The sequence below is a fragment of the Lissotriton helveticus genome, chromosome 6, assembly GCF_964261635.1.
Source record: "Lissotriton helveticus chromosome 6, aLisHel1.1, whole genome shotgun sequence".
Taxonomy (NCBI): domain Eukaryota; kingdom Metazoa; phylum Chordata; class Amphibia; order Caudata; family Salamandridae; genus Lissotriton; species Lissotriton helveticus.
The window spans coordinates 2,040,328,654-2,040,352,636 of record NC_136067.1 but is presented as its reverse complement, the minus strand read 5'-3'; the positions used below and the strand labels follow the sequence as shown (position 1 = coordinate 2,040,352,636).

General features: G+C 42.8%; 1 protein-coding gene across 7 annotated transcripts in view; it reads right to left on the bottom strand.

Moving 5' to 3' along the window:
• AGBL5 (AGBL carboxypeptidase 5) overlaps positions 1 to 23,983 on the bottom strand; it is a 482,741-nt gene that overhangs the window by 284,487 nt on the left and 174,271 nt on the right. For all 7 annotated transcript variants that reach the window (XM_078650056.1, XM_078650058.1, XM_078650055.1 and 4 more), the window contains exons 11-12: positions 11,269 to 11,453; positions 36 to 232 (exon numbers count right to left, since the gene is read on the bottom strand). In XM_078650056.1, the coding sequence (XP_078506182.1) occupies positions 36 to 232; positions 11,269 to 11,453 (382 nt within the window). The remainder of the gene's footprint in view (positions 1 to 35; positions 233 to 11,268; positions 11,454 to 23,983) is intronic.

The following is a 23,983-nucleotide window of genomic DNA, read 5'->3' as shown; positions in this document are numbered from 1 at the left end:
CATAGGTTGCCAGCAGGGCAGCAAGCTCGGCTTACCTCGCACAGGTCCCAGGACCTTGCTTTTCTGTGGACTGTGGCTCATGGACACAGAGCCAGAAGGCTTGTTACAGCTGAACGTGAAGCTGCCAGTTCCCTTAATCTGGGGAGAATTCTGCTGACTACTGCTGCTTGTGCCATTGCTATAACTCCGGGTCCTGCCCAGTGTGTTCTCAGAGCACAACACAGGAATAGCACTGAAAAAAGAAATCAAAAGAATATCTTGTGAGTTTGTTAAAAGAAAAAAAGTCAATAAAACAAGAGCATTTTATGAAAACCAACAGCTGTAACATTTGTGTTCCATGAGTAGGTGAGCTACTATGAAAAATATAAAAGGCATGTATACCAGCTAGTCTGCTGATTAAAGGTCTACTGAACATTCAGTTGCACTTCCTGCCCTGTAAGGGACATTTTGTAATGTAAGGGACATTTCTACCGCGCAGCTTTCACTCCAAGGAGTATCTTGGCGCACAGACAACTCAGATGGAGGAGTTGTAAAGAAGGGAGAAATATGTCACTCAGTTCCACACACACATTACACTAGAGTTCTACTGGTGGCATCAGGTAAGGAGAAGATCCAGGTTTTCAGTGAATTTCTGAATGGAGCTTCCTGAGAGATTAATCGCATCTGAGGGGGAAGTTTATTCCAGGCCTTTGTTCCTAAAACAAAAAGGGATTTACCACCCTTTGTCATCAACTTAAAGTGAGGGGTGGTGAGTAGGTTCTGATGAGCAGATCTCAAGCAGCGAGTTGGTTGGTAAGTTTTAAACCCATTACATAAATAGGTTTGGCCACGTTGATAAAATGCCCTAAAGGTAATTAGGAGAATCTTAAACAAAATTATTTTCCCTATTGGCAGCCAATGAAGAGTATTTAAGGCTGCCGAAGCAGATGACCTGCGAGGCAGACGCAGTACCAAGCGGGCTGTCGCAGAGCTTCTAATCTTTCTACAATTTACTTTGGTTCCTGTCTAATTATTGTAATCAGGCTTCAGGTGGCCAAACACTACACACAACTACATGTTTTCATTCAGTTGTGGGGGTTTCCAGTGCAACAAACAAGAGAGTTACACTGAGAGTGTTTTCTCAAGCTCAATGTATGTCCTTAAGAGAAAACTTCCAGATTATGATTTACGTATATGGCAACAAATTCAGAATTAAGTGTGCTCCCTGATGTTTCTGGTGGATAGATTTCTTTATTTCATGCTGCAGAACCTCCAATTAAAATATCTGAGATAAAAATCCTCTTGTAGCCAGTTAAGAAAAACAAGGACACAATATCACTTTATGAGGCAAGAAAGGAATCAAACCGTTTGCTCCAAAAACTAGTTACAAAATCTAAGCTAGTTACTTTATTATCTTGTGGTACAATCCTTTCCAGCAGCACAAAATATCAATATTGGTTTAAGAGAGACTGAAATGTGCTCAGGCTTGTTTTTTTCAGCAGCTGGCTCTCAAGATCAGCAATAGAAGAAGGCAAAGAATAAACACCCTGCTGAGGTAAGATCTGGAGCCAAGGCAGCAGGTGCACGACTTTCAAGGGAAGAACAAGTTCTAAAAATAAAACCTATTTTTTAAATGTGTGGTGCATTTGATTTCCCAGATTCCAAAGAATAAAGGAAACTGGAGGGAAGGAATAACAAGCACACGACCAGTCACCGAGGACAGCACCCCCAGGGATGCCTGCACCACTATCAGCTGGGAGACAAGGTCCAGGTACTGGAAGTTCGTTTGTGAGGTGCTACCCTGAAGTTGGTTCAAAAGGGGGTGGTGATGGACGGAGCATCAGAACCAATCAAACACTCACACCCAGTCAAAAGATCTGGGTTTAATCCATCACCGTTCTTTAGCCCACTCTGCCACCCCAGTTCAGACATGGCCATATGCAAATCAGTCTGACCCTGTGCCTCATGGGAACAGTCCAGCCCGAACTGCCAAGCCATGCCTTCCAGTCCAGCCCGAACTGCCAAGCCATGCCAGGCATGGCTTGGCAGTTCGGGCTGGACTGTTCCCATGAGGCACAGGGTCAGACTGATTTGCATATGGCCATGTCTGAACTGGGGTGGCAGAGTGGGCTAAAGAACGGTGATGGATTAAACCCAGATCTTTTGACTGGGTGTGAGTGTTTGATTGGTTCTGATGCTCCGTCCATCACCACCCCCTTTTGTACCACCCTGAAGTTGGTTAGCAACATGTGGAAACTGATTCGGACTCTAGTCTAGAGGAACACTGTATAGTCATTGCAGATTTCTGCTTTCACAGTTTTCTTCCATTCTAGCAACGATGGAACTGGACATTGTTCAGAAAGAGCCAGCAACAAAGCTGAACAGTGAGAGGATAGGGGGGAAAAATGAGACTCCCCTTGCTTGTTCAAGTGTAGTATTTCAGTAATGTTGTCTCTTAGGACTGCAACATATTCTCTCTCAGCAGGGAAGAAAAACGCTGACATGCAGAAAGACAGAAAAGCGCTCCGGATAATCAGTGCACTGGTCTGGAGGTGCTAGATGTAATGCACGACTCCACCTGTACTGTTGAGAACTGGATGTCATCCAGTATGGAAGCAAGCCATTTGGAATCCACCCGTCAGTCAGTACGGCACACCGGTTGCATACAAGGAAGGCAATGAATCCCAGTTATGCGAACTGGAAAAAGCTTAAACTAAGGAGAGTCAGTAAGAGTTCCCGTAAAATGGGCACTAAAAGGTCAGACACTGCTGTAGTAAGCACATAACCCGGGAAGCGGTGCAGTATCCACCCTTACTCAGAATGGGGACACACCATGTCCCCAGTCAACACAGCGCCCCTCTGAAGACTAACCGTAATGTTAAAAGATGAAACTGTTAATCAATTATCGATTTCACTGGAGGAAAATTGTAGGCCTGCTCAGAAACAGGAAAAGGCAGGAAAGGACATCTTTATCAGGTTGTGCAGTAGCTTTTATCCAAACAGGCACTGTCAGTCTTCAAGGCATTCCTGAAGAGGTCTCACGCAATCTGACAATCAGCGCCAGGTAGGTGCGCAATGCGATGAAGCCCAGGAGTGAGTGCACGTGCCTGAATGATGAGGTCATCTAGTCTCTCTTCTAACACACCATTTTGCGCATCTACTCCTAAGTGCACGAAATCGTAAACTAGAGGCAGAATCTATTTGTCTTTGATGCAGAGATCTACATCTCAGTATATGTTTGTGGTCTGAAGGTTAACTATCACTTATTGTTGAGACCAGGGGTTGCCTAGACAATTATCCAGGGATGAGTACCAGAAGGTTCCTTTCTGATAACATAAACCTACCACCACGCATTTCGAGAATACACAGGGGCTGTTGTTCAGGCCAAAGAGGAGTAGTATGTGTTGGAAATGATTGTGATCAATGTGCAATCTCGTAAAACATTCCGGTTTTTAGGTGACTGGGATACCCAATTAGGGATCATCTGGTGTACTACTAAAATAATTAACAATTTCTTTTGATTAGTTTGCTCAGTCTTAAATCTAGTATTGGTCAACCATGATGATTTGGGTCTTTAGTCTGGACTAAGAATTAGTATAGATGTCTGTGTACCTCTACCGTTCAAAGACTCTCTGGATGAACAGTGTGTGGGGCCAGTCTAGAAGGCAAGGCCTTGACACCTGACGTAGTGTTTATAAGGACTGACTCCATTCTGGGTAGGCTCCCTATTCCACACGGACAACACTTCTGTTTTCTGCCGAATCGCTGTCATGTCTGACATAAACACCTATGTTGGCTGCCCTCATCAATAGAACTGAGAGAGTGTCAAGTCGTTCAGATAACCTACATACAACAACTGATGCAACACCCAGTCTGGGCAAGTGCTCACTTATCATAATGTCAAGGCCATCAAAAGAACATCCATAGATAAATCATCAAAAGGATGTAGTCCGAATTGGCGTCTTCGTCTCCCATTTTCTTAGAGCTTTGTCTAAGACACTTCTTTTGGCGCATGTAATCTGTTTACAACATTCCTGAAGGTGACAGAGGTTTTCGTCCCAGATAATTTATGGCCGGATTCAGAGTTTGGTGGACGGGTAACGCCGAAATATAAATTCCATTATATCCTATGGGATTTATATTTTGGTGGATGGGATATCAGTCACTCTTGTGATGGAATAACCCTGCTGTCAAGATCTAAATCAGGCCCTTAGTATGTAAGGACCACCACTCGTCCCCTTTTTTTTTTTTTCAAAACCTTTTTATTGGATTTTAGAGGTATACATGTAATACAATAATCAGACTCCTCTGCTGCGGCATTACATTTGATGTCAACATTTCTGCATTAAATAGCAGAGTATCTGTTAATGGGGGGGAGGGCCTCTCTGCCTCTAGATGAGATGCCAGGAGACACAATTGAAGAAGCCGTTGATAGGGTTGCCATGTCACCCACACCCGTATGAAAGTCACTAGTCATTTGTTCCCTGCATAGGGTACTGCTAAATGATAATCCAGGTTCTGAACTGAACTGGGGGTTTATAACTCGGGAAGTCATGGATTGGGAGGTGGGGGGGCACCACCACTCGTTCCCTTAAGTGAAGAGAAACTTCACCCAGGTCACAGATCCAGATGATCCCAGCACCAGATTCCGTCTCGACAGAAGCAGCCTCCAGCATGTCTCCCTGAGGCTCTGCGACGCATTCCCTTCTGCCTTCACAAACTGGCACCAGAATTCTGTTCTCACACAGATGCAGTCTCCTAGCTCTTAGCCTTGTGTTTGAAATAGCAGGCAGGCTATTCACACAGACAACAACCCCTGTTGTCCAGGTAAGAGTACCAACTCCAAAACTCAGGCTTACTATTTATTCATCTTCTAGAACTAGCACAGCCCATAGATAGCACAGTTAGGGTGTAATGACTGTACATTGTGATGTTACAATGTTTCATAGTGACTGAAAAGCTTAGCTTCTTTTTATTATCTTCTGTGATGTTACTAATATTATGTACACTGGATCTCGGTATTTTAAAATTACTATTTTTAAATAAATATGTTGAAATACATATTCAGTTTCTATTGATCTTGAGTGTATAAATCATTAATGAACGAACGATCGTTAGAATGAACACTGATCCCTGTTAATATCCCAAAAGTATTGACACCACCTCATTTATATACTGGGTGGGGTACTGCGGGGCTACAATAACATGTTTTTCACACTCTGTGCTGGTCCACTGAACTGAGTTCATTCGTATCACCCGTGGGGGTGAAAACAAACCTTGTAGAGCTGGTCCGAAGACTCAGTTTACGCAAAACTAATGTTACCCTCAAGCGAATGTTAGCTCTTGAACTGCCAAATACGACTCTGGGCCCATTCGTAGCAATGTCTTGCATTCATTTGTCATTCGTTCTTTTGTTCTCTTCTGGGTCTTTGGAAAAGTGTTGGAAATGCTCCTATCCAGCAGGGTGCTGGAATGGGGGGGTACACCAATTGAGTTATTGTTTCATTGTTGGAGGAGATTTTCTTTGAGAGGAGAAAGGCTATTGGTCTACTCTTCTGATGTTGAGTATTTCAACAATATTACTATTGCATTTGGCAGTATGTTTATGATAGTGTTGTCATTGGATCGCAATGATCTCTCTTCCTCCTCCCCAGAGTAGACAAGGGCCTGTGTCTCAATCATTATTTTCTAGATCTTTCCAAACTTCACCCCTAAGATGGAGTTTTTTTTTTACTTTAAAAGAACACATTTCCCAATTTGTGCAGATGAAATATCTTATGCTCCATGTTAATTCAGGGAGGTTATTTTGGGGCCTCCTTACTAAGAAGTACTTTTCATGGATGTTCTTGACTTGTTCATTCTTTAGTTGATCCTCCCAAGCATGATCCTAGAAATCGCAGTCATTTCTAGGACATGCGTCTCTGGGACGTTTCTCTCTGGGGCAGCATTTTTTGGGCAGTTCGTTCCTGGGCCCTTTTTCCCTGGATTGCTTGCCTCTGATGTATTCCTATGGAATACTGTAGGAAGCTGGCTCTGTATATAGAAAGCCACTAGGTGGTTATACTGTGCACAGAGTTCAGAAGGTCCACAAAAGGGTGCTGGGTTAAATGTAAAACCTATTGTGCTCTATTAGTGGAAGTGTGGGCGAGCAGCTTTTAGACCTAACACAGAGGAGTGTAAGACATTTATTGAAAAATATTGACCAATAATGGGCACATGGTTCAAAAAGAAGGTCCACACCAATTTTAGAAAAATAAGCTTTGTTTGAACATTATTTTAAGACCAAGATCTTCGCAATAAGGTAAGTACGTTTTTAAATATAAATACTTTTCACTTTCAAAAGTAAACATTAGAATAATATCTGATCAGTTCAATGTTATCATATGGAGGAAAACAATAATGCGATTAAATGGGTAAGTATCAGACTTACAGTTCTAGTCTTCGGCACCAAAGTTCAGCAAGGAACAAGAGGCAGGTGAGTACTAAAACTGCACCACCAGCGGTCACAATATAAGTTTGGGCCAATGCGTTTCAATGGAGACTGGGGGTGCTCAAAGCCACACTGCTTGCAGGTAAGTAGATCGGTTGCAGGGGCCAAGCTTTGGGGGGTTAGATCAAGCATAGGGGTGAGGGGCACAAAGCAGCACCCAACATACACCACCAGCTGCTCCAGGGCTGCCGGGTGCAGGTCGCAAATTCTGCGTTGGGCGCCCAATGATTTTCAATGAGGATTCTGCAATCGACAAACAGGCTGCAGGCGTCGCACCGGAGAATTCTGAAGGATGGCCAACGACTGCAGAGGGAGCGATGTAGGGGGTTGTAGGGGCACAGTAGATTCAGCTCACCAAGGTGCAGGGGCTTCGGGTGCAGAGGTGCCTTTAGACGTCAGAGTCTTCTTACCGAAGCCGGTCGCAGTCAGGTGGGGCATCTGGATTCAGGTTGCAGGCGTCATTGTGGAGTTCAGGAGAGGTCAGCCAACGTTAGAACAAGGGGTCAGGATACCTGGAGAGACTTTACTGGACAGGTGAGCCACTCAGACTCAGGCCCTGGGCAACGGGTGCACAGTGGGCAGGATTCGCAATTCCAGCTGGATCCGGAGCATCTGGACAGGGCTGCTATCCTCGGGAGATCTGGTCTTTGTTGAAGAGCAGGCAGGCTTCCTCAGGATTCTGGAAGGCGCTGGCCACAGGACAGGCAACGTCTTCTTTGCAGAGTCTTTAAAGCTGGAGACAGGCAGGAAGGGACGGGGCAATTTCAGTAGTTGTCTTCAGACTTTGCTGCAGGGCACCTTCTTAGTCCTTCATAGTGTTGCAGGATTCTAATTTCTAGGTCTGGGGAGCCACCTGAATACTACATTTAGGGGGCTTTTTAGCGGGGAGTACGTATGGCCAATGGGCACCTTACCTGGTGTGACTAAACCCACTATTATGCCGCCGTTCTTCGGGAGGGGCATAGACCTAGCCCTGATTGGTGGAGCTCCTTCATCTTCGAGATGGAGGGGACTGAAAAGTGTGCTTAACTTCACCTACTCCACCTGAGGGGTGGAGTTGGCAAAGGTGGGTACACATCCTAGCCTTTACAAGTTTTACAGCCGGGTTTCCCGCCCACAGTGGAAGTGAAAACCGGGGGCTGCCATCTGCTGCTAGCAGCAGAGGATCGTTGTCACATTACAAAGGCGGCATTTGAAGCTACCGCTTCGAGCTCTGGCCCATCTTGGGGGAGGAGGTGTGACACCTCTGCCTTGGATGTGCATTGTTTCTGGTCCCTGAGAGCAGAGGCTCTCTACCCAGGGGTCCAGAAACATGGGTGTGTGGCAGGCTGCCTAAAACCAGTCAGTGCCCACACCAGGGTCAGTAGGTTTTCTGGGGGCACCTCCAAGGTGCCCTTTGGGTACATGTTATAATAATTTATTGTGAGTAGTATGGTACCAAAAACTCCTGGGTTCAGTGAAGCCATCATGGTGCTGTGGAACTTGAGTTGTCAAGATTTCAGCCCATGTATTAAGGAATAGACCCCAATATTGAAGGGGCACATTGGGCAATGCCTATGGATATAGTGCACCCTGCCTTGGGGCTAGTGAGGCCTGCTAGGGGGGTGGCTAACCTATATCTCTCATGGTCATTTGTCCAACAGCAGACAGACTGACGCGGTTGTGCTGCCCGCGTAGTGGATCGTCACACGCTTTGAGTACTGCTATTATTGAAGGATTCATCTTCATTGAAAAATACTTGCTTCTACCATATGTAGGTACAGACCACCATACCAAACATTCGTGATTCACAGGTCAGCGCGACAGCACCGCTTGCGATTATCACCAACTCCAGAGTTCCTCATCACAGTCTTCATACACGTCTGTGTATCATCAACACAGTAACAGTGCTCAGCTACCCATAGAGTGCCAGCCATCACTCTCACTTAGGTACCCAGCTGGGTGTCCTTGCGAGTATCTCGTTTTACTTTTCCTCCTTCACCCACTACTGGCACGTACACCTCATGCGGCTAAGCATTCTACCAGTCAGATGTCCCTAAATCCATAGGTCCTGATGATACCCTAGATCACGTATAGGGTCGAAACGTCGTCGACAACAAAGGAAAGCGAACCATTAACAGCGTGTATTATTGTTCGTAGCTGCTGTATATTATGTAATGAGTTGCTAAATGGTCAACTTTTTTTAATACCTTTTTCATTGTATATAGAATTTTATTTGTAAAATATAAAATATGATTGTATCAAACTAAAACCATAGGTGTATGTGGTTTCTTCGCCCTCTGACATTTTAACCCTTCCATTGCGATTGTGCACCTTCTTATCTATATTGATTCAATTATTCCACAGGAACCACCGTTTCCGACAATAATTTACCTATATCTTAGGCAGTGCTAGCTGGCATGGCACACAAGAAGTGTGCCATATTGACTGTCATTTTGTCTGCACCAGGCCATGCATGCAGCAGCGGCAGTTTGTATGGCCTAGAGGAGTGGTCCCCGTGCCCTTGGTATCCAGGTACCTTTCCCTATGGACTTACAGGTGGCCTGAAGACCAAATTGGGGAATCGTTTTTAAAGGGAAGACGTACTGGCCCAGGGGACCGGATTGGCAGGGACCCTGTGCACTACAATCGAAACCACACCAATGTCCAGACAAAATGTGGGGGCTAACCATGCAAAAAGAGGCATTTTCTCACAAATACTCTTTAGGAGGCCTTTCTCCTGTAACCTTTGTACATGTGCCTCTATGATGTCAGTGTCTCCACCTTCAATGGTCTAGGAGAGAGGATGAGCTTACAGTAGCACTCTATGCAGGATATCTTCAGGTGTGCCTCAAATAATTAACAAAACAAATACAAGGAGATAATGGATGGAGTGCTGAAACTTTCAGACACTCACCCCCAGTCACGGATCTGGGTTGAATCCATCATCGTTCTTTAGCTCACTTTGCCACCACATCTGTGACTGGGGATGAGTGTCTGAAAAGTTTCAGTTCTCTGTCCATCATCTCCTTGTGTGTGTTTTGTTTGCCCTAAGTTGGCAGGGTATGCCCAGACATGGGTCCCTTGCTCACTTTGCCACTGGATTCAAGCTAGCCTGGCTGATGAGGGCTGTTAGCCCGAAACCGGTCCCAGGATGCTTGTTTCTGGTCCAGGGAAGACATGGCTTGGCAATTCGGGTTGGACTGTTCCCATGAGGCACAGGGTCAAGAATGATTTACATATGGCTGTGTCAGAACTAGGGTGGCAAAGTGATCTAAAGAATGATGATGGATTCAACCCAGATCTGTGACTGGGGTCAAGTGTCTGAAAAGTTTCAGCTCTGCGTTCATCATCTCCCTGCGTTTGCTTTGTGCCTCAAATAGTTCCCAGTTTATGTAGAGGGAAAGGACAGTCCTCTAATGCCGGTATGAGCACAAAGTTCTTAACTGAGGGTTCCATGTGTTCTGGAGAGAATATCTTAACGGCAAGAGGAGGCCTCAAACGCCTGATGTTGAATGATGTAACCCTCGAGAGCCTAAAACTTAACCAGCAGTGGCGGAAACTTCAAGGTTCATCTGCTTGACCCTACATTGTGCCATATCTAGTCTACTATCACCTCCTGTGTAGGTTCGAGGAGGAAGAATCACTTACCCGGACCCTCTTAGTGGTAAGGTACTCTGATGAAGTCTATCCCTGGCTCATGTCCAACCCCTCCCCGTCCAACTTAATTGCCAGGGCTAGTTTATGCTCTCAACCCGGCCCGGCCTTCTAGGATGCTTTCCCACCACATAAAAGGTATCCATCAAAAGGGGTCAGCATGACAGACAATAGAGCATAGGTGAGGAGAGAAATACGTCAATTAAAGCTAGAAAAAAAGGCTCCTGCCTAAGAAAAAGAAGCTTGCCACTAATACGAGAAGCAAGATTCTTAAATAAAGAAAAATTGAGTATCCAGTGAATTAAAATCTTACGAAGGCAGCAGTTGTCCTGGGATCCTTATTGAGTGACAATAAAACCTACGTGGGTAACTACACTATGAGTGGTGGGTTTTAGAATTCTTAATGTGGTAGTAGCAGCTTCCAATCCAGTTACATTCTAATTTCTGCATTCTTAGTGTATTTCTGAAGAGGTGCTTACAGTCAAATAAAACTTAACCCCTCACAGGCATGTTTTCTTTATCAAATTATTTTACAAATCATAAATATTTAGAAAATATGTTACAGGATACCACACAAGTCCAGAAATATTTTTACCATTTATTAATACCTCCCTTCTCAACTGCAACATCCATTTTACGTGAATATTTTAAGTACTGGCTCAATAGTCTAGCAGTTCCCTGATGTTCATAAACATTTCTTTAACTTCCACTTTCATTTGATCACTGCGCCTTCCTTCACACAACACAACGCATGCTTTGTAACCTGAATGATTTGGATATATTACATTGATTGGGATCCTGTGCCCTTGCCCAGTATCAGCTCCTTTATTTATTTATTTTTGTTTTTACAAAAACAATATATTTTAGAAGCTTGCTGGAAAAACTTTAAAATGTTGAGTTTACCACTGCTTCCACTTTCCTTCAATTATGTATTTGTTTGCTTTGATTTATATTTCTATTGTCAGGTATTAATTCTCACCTATCTAACTTTCCAACTGGTATAGGGCAGTTATCCTCTGTCCAGTAAAATGGTTAACAAGCCATCAATGTTTACTACAAAAAATACTCTAAGGTTTTTAACACTCATAACAGCCAAATGTGTCCACTTTGTAATGCTGCTGCAATGCATCAAACTGTTAACCAAGAGCAGAAATATGCCATACTTGCTGATCTTAGGTGGTGTCTTGGGAACTTTCTTCTTTGAGCCAGCATTTCCCTTCATGTTCCGGACATGCTTCAGCATCCATGCCCGCAAATTAGAAAGACAGTTGTACTCAGACATGATGATCCGGGGCCAAGGGTTACACTCTGCCACATCCAGTGCTGCAATTGCTACAGCTCTTCCAACCTACACAATGTAAACAAATGGCCATATGTATTAGCCATAAGACACTAGCAAAATGATGTATACAAATTCCAAGAGATAAGGAATTATTTTCTTTGAATTACTATCAAAGCCACAGTCCCAAAACAAATCTGCAGGGCAATTTGAAAAAATATAATGGGGCTTAAATAAACATCAACTGATTTTAAGAACAGATGAAAGATTTGCATAATTTCCAAGGATTCTTTGAAAGACATCAAAAACCGTGCAGCTTTTTAATTGTAAATAATAAATCATACTTTGAAACTCCTCTGAAGTATATCATAGATATGTAAGTGGGGTTCTATGTTTCTAAGCATTAATTATCTTAAAAGCATGACTGGGAATGAATGGAGCACTGTACAGGTGGTTGAGGAATGTTAAGAGAACAATTAGAAATTGCATACACACTGATCCGAGATGGGGGATGAAGTTCATATGGACAGCCTTAGTCAGACCTGTGGGAACGTTACAGTGAGCTGAATTTGCAGAAGTCAGGGAAATAATGTTTCAGATCCATAGCACACAAATTGGGAATACTAGTCTCCTATGTAGGCCAACTTAAGAAGTTAAATCTATTTTTACAGCTTTTTTTCTTTGAAAACTCAAAAACAGCATACAATAAAATCATGCTAAAGTATCATTCATTGCATACAAGTATAAGACCTGGACAAAAACACCTAAATCTATATATATTTTTTTGGAACAAAAACTAAAATGGAGTCAGTCAGCACAAGCAATATACAGTCATCAATGAATGGAGTGAAACAAAATTGTTTTCTCATTTCTTTTTATTGCTTAAGTTAACACAGGCACATAAACAATTTAAAACAAAAGCATCAAAGTTTAGTTGAAGGGGCAATCAGTCTTAGCAGAGTCTTAATTAAAACAGCCTGCTATCTTAGTTCTGGCAATGCAGGACTGATACGTAATTAAATGGCTAAAGGTTTCTACTAAAAAATTAGATACTCCATAAAGATCACTGCGTGCACTCTTAGGGACTCAGTTTTTTAATTATTCATATGTACTAACATGCCTAAACTGTGTAAAACAGGCACAAACAAACGGTCTCATCTGTCAAAATAAACCTCTCAGTTGAAAAAATCTCTTGCAAGAGAATTAGTGCGAGATATAAACTGATCACAATTACCAATAAAAAGAGTATTTCTAACATTCTACTTAATATATTTCACATAGCTGCTAATGATTTTTTCATGATTCCAAACAGTTGTGAGGGAGAATTTCAGTACTAACCTTTCAGAATACCCAAAAATAATTTTATAGTTGAATCTTTACCCCTTCAGATGTCTTGCCACAGCTGATTCCAAACTGAACCCAAATCATAATCTATACAGTAGGTTTGCTTCGAAAGGCACGGCTCCGCAACTGGTTAGGTCAAGCTCTTGCCTAATAAGAGCCAATATGGAAACCTGCTTTACATGAAATAGCCCTCTATCGGCAAGTGCTTTAATTCAATGCAACTTATCATAGGTCTTCTGTGAGTAAACAAGGCAGGCACACAACAAATTTGCATTGAAAGCATATAGGAGAGGCAATGCAGAATGACCACAATAACTATAGCTGAACATTTTCAGACCCTGGCAAACGTAACTTATTTTTATGCCTTCGAAATCCCAATTTAGACCAGTATTTAAAGTAACACAAAGATATACATAATGATATTATACTAGAAACTATGGGCTGAAAATTCTCCACACAAAACTAGATGGAGTATAATCTAATAAAACCAGATAATCACCGTTCATTAGGACACGACTATGCAAGTGGTCAGTTTTCTTCATCTTTGTAAACTGAAGAGCTTTAGCAGTAATTGTCTTGTAGGTGATGCAGCGGGTTTTGTAGAGGATACAGTTTGGGCAAAGGCAGTCAGGGCAAGTTGATTAGGTTTAGTGTGATACCTCCATACTTCTTCAAAAATCTGATGAGTCTGGTAACAGTATAGCAGATGGCTTATGGAAAATTAATGTATGATAAAGGATGGCAGCGAAGGAGAGATGGCACCTTGGGTTTGAAGACTTCATCGACAAGACAAGGCTTTGCCTGTGAAAAAGAGAAAGAGCCAAGAACAGGCAATCTGCGCCCAAAGTATGTATGTGTGGAGAGTTGGTGAATAAAGCAGTCTAGTTTCATGTTTGGCAGCCGTTCTTCTATTCTAACTGTCCATCGTAAAGTGTGAACATTATTATGGTTTAGTTTTAAGTGTTGAAATAACAAAAGAGGAGTATCACCACAAGGACCTTAACACAAGGTTCTGAATGGGATGTCAAAGAACAAAAGGATATTGTCCTTTTGTTAAAAAAACCCTCACTCACCAACCTGGTCGGTGACATGCTTCATCATCGGGGTTCCACCTTGACGGCCGAATGCTATCAGGGTGTGCTGCGACACCTGAACTACAGTGGAGCTGGTTTCTTGAGTGAATAGTGCAAAAAGTGGTGTTAAAAATTGTCCTGGTATAACTTTTTGGAAAAACTTTATTCATAAGCTACTGGACAATATTAAAATCAGTGAGGAGATACTAAAGTGTAATAAAGACCGTGAGTATCTATGTGAATGGTCTACATGTTTCAAATCCCAGGATTTCGTCAGGACCAGAAAGAGGAAAATGGATGGTATACACACACTAATGTGCACCCAATGCTAGATTCCTGTAGCCTAACTGCAAAAATCGGCAGTATCTCAAACCTAAAATAGGTGAGGATAAGGAAGACCTGTGGGAGGAACAAAGGAAAAGCAGTCACAAACAAACCAATTACGTGCCTGTAACGTAGTGTCGACTCTCACGTGTCTGCATGCTTCATGCGAATCCCATTCCGAATAGACAATAAACAAATAAAGTGCCTGGAGTGAATACATGCTTGTATTCTGGTAATATGGTGCTGGTTCATCATATTTTTAATGCTCAGTGGTGCTATATTATAGCCATCTTTTATAGGCTCACTCAGACACACTGATCAATAACGGTGTGTATGGTGGCTGTAATCATATTTTAAACAGGTCACTCGCACACCAAGTATTGGCTGGGTGACTATCAAAACTCACAAACACTGTCATGAGCTGAACGTAAATGCATGCATTTAGAATTATAACACAAAACAAAACATATAATGTCACGGGGAGAGATCTTACTCCTATTGCGGGTCTCAAAGGCTTCGAGGGGTCAGAGGGAAGGCTTGTTCAGCGGAGGAACATATTCTGTGGTATATGAGCAGAGAGTCAGACAAAATGTCGACCGGGATACAAACAAGTAAAGTTCCCAAAGACTGGGCTGGAGCGTGGAGCTGCGTCGTTGATCTAGCCCACTCGCTAGGGATGAAAGCGAGTGCGTTATGAATGGATTAGTGTTACTTACAGTTTCGCTGAATTTCTAGGTCGATCTACCTACGCGCCTCTCTGGTGTCCCCGCTACTCTGGCGCGGTGCCGGCAGGCTGTTTTACAGGCCGTGGCTTCCGGGAGTGGGCGGGGCTACGTTGGGCACGTGAGGCGGAGTCTCTAAGCAACAGTAGGAGACGCCAGTACGGTGGTCTCACAGGAACAGAAAGCGCTCCATTTGTTTAAACAGAAGAATTGCATGCGGAGGCAGAAACCCTGAGGGGAAGGTGCAAATCAATAGCTATGAAAAGGAGGAACGAACTAACAGTGGTTAACGTTCGGACAGTCTGTGTACTGTCATAGTGGGCACTGAAAGGCACGAATAACGTGAGCCTCCATAGGGTGTGTTAAAAGAAGGGAAAGAAAACTACAAAAGAAGTTATTTAACAAAAGAAATTATTTAACAAGTGGAGCCTAGCTCAGAAGGATGCTGGCGTCTAGTATAATAGTAGGCAATGATCAAAGGGGCTTGGGTTGGTCGTCATGATGTATAAGCGACCAGAACGTCGTGGGTAGTGCTGGGTAATTATCTACAGTATTTAGCGTTTTCTGGTTAGGTAATTATCTACAGTGTTTAACGATTCTGGTTGGACAGTACCAAGGTTCATAAGGATAATCTCAATGTGGGACGGGCGTACTAGCTAAGAATCCCATTTCTACAGTACAGAGGCCCAGGGGATGTTATCATTGAGTCCAGATATATGCATGGATAACCTATAGATCCAGCGCTGTTCCTTCTCAAACAGGTGTTTTTGTAAGTTTGGTCCTGCTTTCACCTGTTCAATTACAGTCCACATCATATCATTGGGGGTATGATGTACTTCAAGGAAGTGATCTGAGAGTCTTGTGGCACTTTTTTTGCAGCGAATAGTGCTGCGATGTTCACAGATTCGTTGTTTCACCTTCCTTGTCATACCGATGTATGATTTTGCACAGGTGCACTTGATTAAGTAAATCACATTGCTGCTGTTGCAATTGGTGTGTGACAATTGTTTCCAGACCTTTCCTTCCTCTAGATGTAGCGTTTTAGTATTATTAGTTAAGTGACAGACACTGCAATTTCCACAGCGAAAATGTCGGATGATCTCTGGTAGTCCCCAGGCTCTGGTGATTGACTGGTCCTCACTCGGTTTCATTGCCTTCGGTCTAGTGTTAACCAACGTATCCTTCAGGCTGTGAGATTTCTTGAAGGAGAATAATGGTTTTTCCCAATGCAGGTTTCCTGTGTTTAGTATGGCCCAATGCTTGTTCACACACCTACTCATTTGATTCGACATTGCATTGAAAGTCGTTACACATGTTAGGGGTATGGCATGGTCAGTCGTTTTTTCTTCCAAAAGGGCTTCTCTGGGCTGATTTCTTGCTCTTTTTTGGCATTTATTGACTATTCTGGTTGGATAGCCTCTAGCCACCATCTTCTCGGTCACGTCGGCTGATTGTCTGCGGTAGTCAGCGACCTTGCTGCAGTTGCGACGGAGTGTTAGATATTGTCCATAAGGGAGGTTTTCCCTTAGCGGGCGCGGGTGAAAACTTTCCAATCTAAGCAGGTTGTTTTTGGCAGTAGGTTTATAGTATGTTTTTGTTTCCAGGCGATTGTTATCCTTGGTGATAATAATGTCCAGAAAGACCATCTTGTCTTCTTTATCAAAACAGTTGGGTGAACCTTAGATTTTGGTCACATGTGTTGATCCAGGTGATGAATTCCTGTAAGGTTTCAAGGGGTCCTTGCCAGATGATAAGGACGTCGTCTATGTAACGTTTCCAGAAGCTTAGGTGGTTCAGAAAAGGGTTTTGGTCACTGAGAATACATTTTTGTTCAAAATCCAAAACATAAAGACCCTAGGGGCAAAAATACTGCCCATGGATGTTCCACCTGTTTGCAGATAGAGGGAGCCTTCAAATTCAAAATAGTTAGGTTTGAGTGCCAGTTTAGCGCACTCCAATATAAATGCCTTTGGTGTGTTGAAAGTCCAGGTGCTATTGTTCAGAGTGTGTTCCAGTACTGTTATGGTGTCATCCTGCGGTATGCTTGTGTATAAGCTTTCAATGTCAAAGCTAAGTAGAATGATATTTTCATCTACTGTGATGTCTTGCAAGAGTCTCAGTAGACTCTTAGTGTCCTGTAAGTATGTTGAAGTTGATTGGACGATTGTTTTCAGAAAAAAGTCGCAAAATCTGAACAATGGTTCCAGAAGGGAGCCAATCCCCGAGGCGATGGGTCTACCTGGAGGGGGAATCTTGCCTTTATACATCTTGGGTAGGATGTAAAAGTAAGGGATTTTCCCTTCTGAATTGCAAAGGTAATCTGCCTCTTGTTTGGAGATTTTTCCAGACATTTCTGCTGTTTCTACTAGCTGTTTGATTTCTGCTCGCAGCTCAAATGTAGGGTCAGATTGTAATATTTTGTAGTTCCTGGTGTCATTCAGGAGTCTTAGACATTCGTCGCGACATGTGGTCTTGTCTATCACAACCAAACCACCACCTTTATCGGCGGGTTTTATTATAATGGTGTCGCAGGATCTGAGTTCAGATAAGGCAATGTTTTCTGTTCTGCTCATGTTTTGAAAATGTGATGTGACGGTCATCTTTTCCACGTCGTTGTATACAGCTTGTTCAAAGGCTATTACCTCCACTGGGATGGTGTGTGGGGGTGGTACAAAAGTCGATTTTACTTGAGTCCAGTTTCATTAGGATTTTCAGTGGTGGTAGTTTCCCCTTGTTTCTCGAAGAACACTTTTAGTCTCAGTTTTCTGAAAAAGCTGGCCAGCTCACAATGTAAGTGGAACTTATCTAGGCATGCAGTAGACCCAAAACCCAGTCCTTTATTCAGGACTGTTTCTTCGGTTTTGGAAAGAGGTCTGGTGGACAGATTGGTCACTAGGTTTTTGTGCTGCTCGTTCCCGCTTTGCCCCGGGTGTAGCTGCCGACTGGGTCGTCTTCCTACCAATGTACTTGATTTCTTGTTTTTTTTCTTCCTCTCCCACGTCTGCCCCTGCCTAAAAAAGGAGGTCGGAATGGATTCTGCTGAAACGGCCGTGGTTGAAAGGGCGGTTGCCATCCATACATCGGGAAATGCTGTTGGTTGTAGGGTCCCTGAAACATAGGTTGATTGAACTATGGCCAGTGATTTTGGGGTCTATACCCACCTCTTTGTTTTTGTCTCACATTACCTGTGCTAGATCCGTTGCTACTATTTGAGGTGCTGCTGGATGCATCAGAATCTGAGTCAGGTTTTGTTGGAGTAGTGTAATCCGGATGGGAGTACGGGTAAGATTTTACAAATGAGAAGCGTTTTAAGTCCTTGTGAAACTTTTGGACTTTCTGTTGTGTCAGGTTGTCTCTGCATTCGTTAATTTCTTTATTTAGTTCGTCCAATTTCTTTTTGTAGCCTGTGATGCTGGTTTTTATATGATTATCCATAGTTTGGATTTCAATCGTTATGGCCTCTGACAAACGTAGTGCTGTTTTTAGGATCAGGACAATCCAATCGTGGGTGCAATGCCAGGCAATGAGCGCCCAGTCTTTTCTAAAGACGGGATCATCCAGAAAAATGCGTGGAGCATTGGTAACCAAAAGGCCTTTTGGTGCAATATTGTATGTTAGGTATACTTTCATTATTGTTCCATGCAGTATCGTTCTAATTCTATTTCTTTTCATTTCAGAACGTTTTTCCCAATCTGTGGTCTGTGAGATAGTTTGTGCAATGCTTGCATCCGCAAACGTGGAGAGGTTACCCATGATGGTATCTACTTCTTCAGCCGAGTAAGACAAGCCTTGGTTTTCTCCCATCGTGACGGGAGTGTTAGTTCTGTTCACAACAAAAAATGTAGCAAAAAAACTCTCGCAGCTGTGCGCTGCCAAGATATGTATAAACAAAAGAAGAGAGTGAGGGATTTTTTACATATGTGAATGGAAGGTACTCCCAGTCCCCAGGACTTAAATATAAAAATAACAAAAGAGGAGTATCACCACAAGGACCTTAACAAAGGTTCTGAATGGGATGTCAAAGAACAAAAGGGATGTTGCCCTTTTGTTAAAAAAACCCTCACTCAGCAACCTGGTTGGTGACATGCTTCATCATCGGGGTTCCACCTTGATGGCCGAATGCTATCAGGGTGTGCTGCGACACCTGAACTACAGTGGAGCTGGTTTCTTGAGTGAATAGTGCAAAAAGTGGTGTTAAAAATTGTCCTGGTATAACTTTTTGAAAAAACTTTACTCATAAGCTACTGGACAATATTAAAAACAGTGAGGAGATACTAAAGTGTAATAATGACCGTGATCCCATGAGAGGAGAAGAGAAACAGACATATTTCTGGTTGAATTTAGGCTTAAATCGACTTATTTAGCCACCTTCTTTATTTATGAAGAAGAGCAGTGGTTGTCATTACACAGCCCACAATTTTAACTTTTTCTACTAATTATTATCTCTCTAGTAAAGGCTCCTGGATTATTGACTTCCACTAAATGGAAAGGGAGCCTTTTTAGGACGAGCAGACCTGCATTCAATGCGAAGCATTGATTGCTGTTGTCTGCTTCTAGACCTATTGTCAGCCGTATTTGGGAATGTGGACAAGAGATGGGCACGAGCACAGATTGCACCTCGTGGGCGCGCACGGCGCCGTGCCCATCTCTTGCCTCGGAAGCTCCAACACGCATGCGCATACCCAGAGACACACACACGAGCACCCATGCACGCACCCATACATACAGAGAACGCACCCCCGCCGTCGCATACACACACGCGCACACACACACTGCATACACACACACACACACGCGCTCCCCCCCTTACCTCACCAGAGACACACACACGCACGCACACAGAGACACCCCCGCCGTCGCACACGCACACACACACACACACGCGCGCGCGCGCGCCCCCGCCGCTCCCGAATACAGTCCCACTTACCGCCAATCCGGTGTTCTGTAGCCTCCGCGGGGCTCTCCCTCGGGCATGGGAGCCCCGCGTCACCACTGCTACTCGGGCCAGGAACTCCGTGGGCGCTGATTCGCGCACAAGACGGAAGTCCCGCCCCCACGCTAGGTTTCGTTTTCATGAGTGCGCGCGCACATCTTGTTATCACTTGTTGTGGGTTCCCGTGCGTCACTGCTTCTTTTGGTCTGAAGGCGACTGGCTCGCGCACCCGAGACTGCAGCCAGCCAGCACTGAGCCGCAGATGAGTCCGTCATCAGAGAGGAGGGCTGGGTGATGCTGGTCAGGATGCCACCATGGCCATACCGGGTCAGGCCTGTGCTGGGTGATGTCATCAGGGGTCAGTGGGGTCACGCAAGTGAGTTTATCAGGAGAGCGAGTTAAGACTTTTCCATCCGATTCCATGGGTTGCTGGGGGCAGCCAGGGACGGGAGCAGCGATGAACTGCCCTAAGAAGGAACCATGACTCCGCAATGACAAACAGCTACTTTTCATTTTGTTTCCTCTGTGATAGCTGATGCTTTACCATTGCCGAAATGCAAAAATAGCGTTTAACGTTGTTGTTGTGGTGGTGTCTGTTGAGGACTTCTTCACACACAGTGTACTCTGCCTGGATTTTACAGTAGAAGGAACCCGGCTTTATCTAGTGTTTTTTAATGCAGTCCCGCTTGCTTTGAGGTGAGGGTTCTGCATTATATATTTTTTTAATGAATAAACTTTTACTTAGCTGCTTGTTCCCGGATTACATCTGTTTCTTACCATCTGCACTGTGTGTTACCGGAGTGACTCCCAACCTTAACGCATGCAACGCATGCACAGCACCACCTTTGAGCAGCCCACCTCTGCACTGTATTGTCACATTTGTGAAGGCGAACAATGTTTTGTGTTCTAAAGACCGAGATTAGCCCTTGTAAGCCATTCTAAAACACGAAGAAATAAAGGAGACCTTGTATACATAATGCTGGTTGCCTTGTGCATTACTCATAAAATAAATATTATAACCACTGACAGACTTTAATGCTGCTGTGGAATTAGATCTCTCTTTCAATGTGATATTTTAAGCACTAACTTTTCTTCAGAAACACGTAATATTATAATTGTATTATAATATGGTATTCTAACATTGTAGCTGTATATAGGAAAGTGGTGTAAAATCCAACAGGTAGAGAGCATTACGGACCACAACGAACTCTAAAAACATTAATACATTCAACAACAAATTATACAACATGCTGCGCGTGCACACGGCACTTGACTGTTTCATTGGTTTCCTGTTTTGAAATAGCTGAAACTTCCGTCGGTTTCTCGAGGAGCGTTTAAAAAAAAAAAGGTCATGGGGTAATTTATCTGTCATTGGGATGTACTAGTCTTTCTTCTGCTCTTCATGACGCTTTCAGTGCAGCCAGCCCTTTGATGTCCATTTATTGAACAGCAATTATCAATGTGTGCACACAAACTTTGGCTGCTGTGCATGCCTCGGCAACGTGCAGCTGGTTGTGATTCAATGTACGCAGGAAACTGTTATTCGTGATAATGTTTTATTGATATGTATTGTGCAACTTTTTTTCTTGTTCTCCAGTGTGGCCAGTTCTTTTGCAGCCTCCTAAGTTCCTTCCCTGCCTTTCTCGCCCCCCTCAGCCGTCTTCTTCTCAGACTATTTTCCGATTTTCTCGGATGTCAGAGTTCTGTCTCTATCTATATATCTATCTATCGCCCTCACTCTGTCTATCGCACTCACTCTATCGCCATCACTCTATCTATCTATCTATCTATTGATTGCCCTCACTATATCTATCTGTCTATCTATCTATCACCCTCTATCTATCCATCTATCTATCTATCGCCCTCACTCTATCTATCGCAAGCCTTCTATCGATCTATCGTCCTCCCTCTAGCTATCGGTCACCCTCACTTTATCTATATATCGCACTCGCTCTTTCGATCTGTCGCATCACCACAGCATCATTCAGCACCACCACAGCATCACTCAGGGGCACCACAACATCACTCAGAGCCACCACAGCATCAATCTGTGACTAAACATAATCTTCACAAAAGTTATTTACCAAAGTTTAAGCTATTGCCATTATAAATTACAATAACTTTTATTTACGTATTAATTATTTTTAAAAAAGCCATTGTTGTTTGTAATATCAATACATCTAAGTCACGTAAATACAACACATATTGCATTACAAATGCTATAGGTGTCACATTTGCGAAAGTTAAAACTATTGGCATTGTAAATGACAAAGCTATTAATTTAGCTATTTTCAAAACCAACACATAAATACAAAATGTGTCATTTACAATACCAATAGCTCAAACTTTCCTAATGCGAGACCTATTGCATTGCAAATGCTTGTTTTTATTGCAGGCATTACTGACATTTTTTGTAAACCACTACCTTCACTTTTTTTTTTTACAGAAGTATATTTTTATATGTGTGATTTTTAATGCTATTGTTATTTTTTATATGTAACATGCTTTATCTTTCGGACAAAGTGAGACAATTATTGCATTTTAAGTCCCTCAGCCAATTTACCTTTAACTAGTTTATGGCATTTTATAACATTTATATTCTTTTCCTACTGCACTGGCCTCACATAATGACGTATTGACTTTTTGATGTTTTTGCATACCAACTTCCAAGTACAACCATGAAAATGGGTGTTTAAAATATTATTCAGGGTTTGTGGTTTCCACATTTCAAGTTTCCAGAACATGTATATTCTTTTCCTACTGTACTGACCTCACATAATGACGTATTGACTTTTTGATGTTTTTGCATACCAACTTCCAAGTACAACCATGAAAATGGGTGTTTAAAATATTATTCAGGGTTTGTGGTTTCCACATTTCAAGTTTCCAGAACATGTTAAAAAGTTTTTTGTTTTTTTTAAGTAAACAAAATATGGAAATGGCACCAACAAAAGCCCTTCGTCTCTAAAATCACTTTTCAAAGTATCAATTGGAAATATTTATTACAAGTGGTCAATTTCTAATATCACTTCTTTACATTGATTATATGCTTGCATTAGGCATGAAGAATGTTAAAATACAGGATCATACTAATCCATAGAAAGAAGAAAAACTAGGCACCTTATTGTTGCATGAGCTGTGTGGGATTCCTAGATCCAAGCATCAAGAAAGGTCACACACATTTTCACTATTCACCTTTACACATTATTTGACATGGGGCAACCGTAATAATTGGGTTTCTGAGGCCTTGATACAACTCTGTAAAACAGACAGACACTGGAGGAGTAGCAAGATTATCACTCACTGCATTATTCGGACTATCTTCATAACTAACCCTTCTCTTCAAGCAATACATGAACTCAGGATTCTCAGATTAGTAGAGGAAGTAGCAGTTGTGTCACCCTCTTGATCACAAGCCACTCCTAAGTTGCATCAAATTCGTTATGCACCCAAGTTATTCCAGTTTCACAGATTTAAAGGAGTGCATTTCAGACACTCATATTTCCAACCTACATTTATATCCAAAGATAGGTTTCCTCGATTACCCTCTGCCAATTCAGTTTGTAGTCCTCCATTTTTACCCTCATTTGGATGCATACCTAGTACTGCTTCATTCTATTTTACTCTACCATGCGTTGCTTCCTTCAAATGTCATACAGGAGTCACAATTTGCAATTGTACCTGCTGGTTCAAGGAAAAAAACTGCGAGAATTCTGCCAGACGTTTGCTCCAATTCTTAATTACTCCTCTAAAAGCAAACTGAAAGGTCTGCTGTCCCTATCTGACTGAAAGCTTGAACTGCTCAATGTGCTGTCTCCTCTGTAGTTCTCTCTTTACTTTGGAGACCGTAATATTTAAATTCACAGTCTAGGACGAGGTTTTGAATACAGTTCAAAGAGGTACCATTTTTCCTGGGCTTCTCCGGAGTGCGTGCCAGAGTGATTCACCCTCATGTTGGTGACATGTCTTCTGCTCTTTTATTTTTGCAGACACCATCCTCACCTGTATGTTAGTGTCCGGTTTCAATTAGTTAGCTGGTTACCCTGGACGCCTCACCTTTCCTACTCCATAGCAATACTGAAGACGAGGCCATAACCAAGGTGCTGGTTACACCCCTTCTTCTCTTCGTACTAACTATTCGCTCTCAATGAACGAACCCCAGCCTATTAAAATTGTAATCATTTGCTTAGTTGAATAATATAG